This window comes from Gavialis gangeticus, unplaced genomic scaffold (genome assembly GCF_001723915.1).
Source record: "Gavialis gangeticus isolate Ggan-Ray unplaced genomic scaffold, GavGan_comp1, whole genome shotgun sequence".
In the NCBI taxonomy this organism is placed as follows: domain Eukaryota; kingdom Metazoa; phylum Chordata; order Crocodylia; family Gavialidae; genus Gavialis; species Gavialis gangeticus.
Genome location: NW_017729018.1, coordinates 13549366 through 13550802, shown reverse-complemented (window position 1 = coordinate 13550802; position 1437 = coordinate 13549366). Strand labels below are relative to the sequence as shown.

At 66.6% G+C, this 1437-nt stretch overlaps 1 protein-coding gene across 1 annotated transcript in view; it reads right to left on the bottom strand.

The window, feature by feature from the left end:
- TM6SF2 (transmembrane 6 superfamily member 2) overlaps positions 1 to 597 on the bottom strand; it is a 4665-nt gene extending 4068 nt beyond the window's left edge. Inside the window, exon 1 of the mRNA XM_019513597.1 lies at positions 292 to 597. Within this exon, the coding sequence (XP_019369142.1) occupies positions 292 to 343 (52 nt within the window). The 5' untranslated portion in view covers positions 344 to 597. The remainder of the gene's footprint in view (positions 1 to 291) is intronic.
- Between the last annotated feature and the right edge of the window lie 840 nt (positions 598 to 1437).

Below are 1437 nucleotides of genomic sequence, written 5' to 3'. Positions count from 1 at the left end.
GGGGTCCCGCCCCCCCCCCCCCCCGGGGCTTGCAGCTCAGGGGGACCCCAGCGATCGCACAGGGGCAAATCCCTCCCCCAGCGCTTCCCAGGGGTTGCCCAGCAGCAAGGGAGGGCTCCGGTCCTGAGGCCGCTGCCAGCTGGAGGCGGTGGGGCAGGGCAGGGGTCCCCGGGCATCTCCGAGTGGCCTGGCCAACTCTGATGTGGGTTAGTGCTGTGTCCTGGCCCCCGGCTGAGCCCGCGTGCAGCCGGGGGGCTGTGGGCAGAGGATGCCAGGGAGGCACTGACTCACCATAGTAGAGAGGATCGTGGCTGGCGCTCCCTCCGCCCAGGACAAACACCATGCAGAGCACGGCCAGCAGCACCAGCACCCCCGTCACTGCCACCGCCGCCGGCCTGGGACCAAGCAGACAGGGCCGGGGGTGAGCCTGATCTCGGGGGGTGAAAGCCTCTGCACCCTCAGGATCCAGCGGCCCAATTCTCTCTGCCAAAGGCGTTCTGGGCTCCAAATTGTGTTGGCATGAAGAGTTTGGCCCTGGTGCCTGCCCCACCTGCACCTGCCAACTCTGAGGCAGTCTTGGCAGCAGGCGCCAGCCGGGCCGGACCCGTGGGGCCGCAGCACCGAACAGCGGGGGAACCCCGCCAGACTGGGGCCGCGGCCGCTTAGACCAGAGCCAGGAGCTGAGGCCAGGGAGGCTTTGCCCTGGAAGCCTTCAGCTCTGCTGCCAAAACGAGGGGACGCGAACGCCACTGCTGAGTCTGCAAGCGGGGGTTAGCGGGGCGGCCTGAACAGCTCCCGCCCCAGCCCTGCTCTCAGCGTCCAGCAAAGCAAAGGCGGTGGCAGCCCGGCTGCCAGCTGGTGGCCCGGCCCAGCTGACCGGTCTGACAGCACGCCCGCCTGTTGCTGGCATGTCTGCACAGACCTTGCCACCCACGCGGCCACGGGGGAGGCAGCCTCAGTGCCTCATAGGGCCTGCTCCTGCTACAGATCAGGCCCTGTCCTGCCCCTGGAGCTCCTCCCTGCCATGCGGTTAGGAGGTGATGAGAGCAATTGCCCCGTGCCTCCTTGTCTGCCTGGTCCGGACGGCTCCCAACTTCCCTGGGGAGGGGGGGTTGGTCTCCACTTGCTCTACAGCCCGCGCTGCAGGATCCCTGTCTGGGCTGGGGCTGGAGCACAGAGGCTCAGGGGAGCCGGGGCCTTATGCGGAGCTCCCCGGCCATTTGTCAAAGAAGGGCATGAAACAGCGACAGGCTCAGCGAAGTGACATTTAAAACACTGCTGTGAAATGGGATTAAATCTTAGAACTGTTTTCACGGGTAATTGCTAAATATGCAAATAAAGGCAGGATATGTAAACAAGGCCACCAAGCGCGCCAGGAGCGGAGCCGGCCTTGCCCGGCCGCGCGGGATCCGGCCCCGGCAGCAGGCGGGAGGTGCG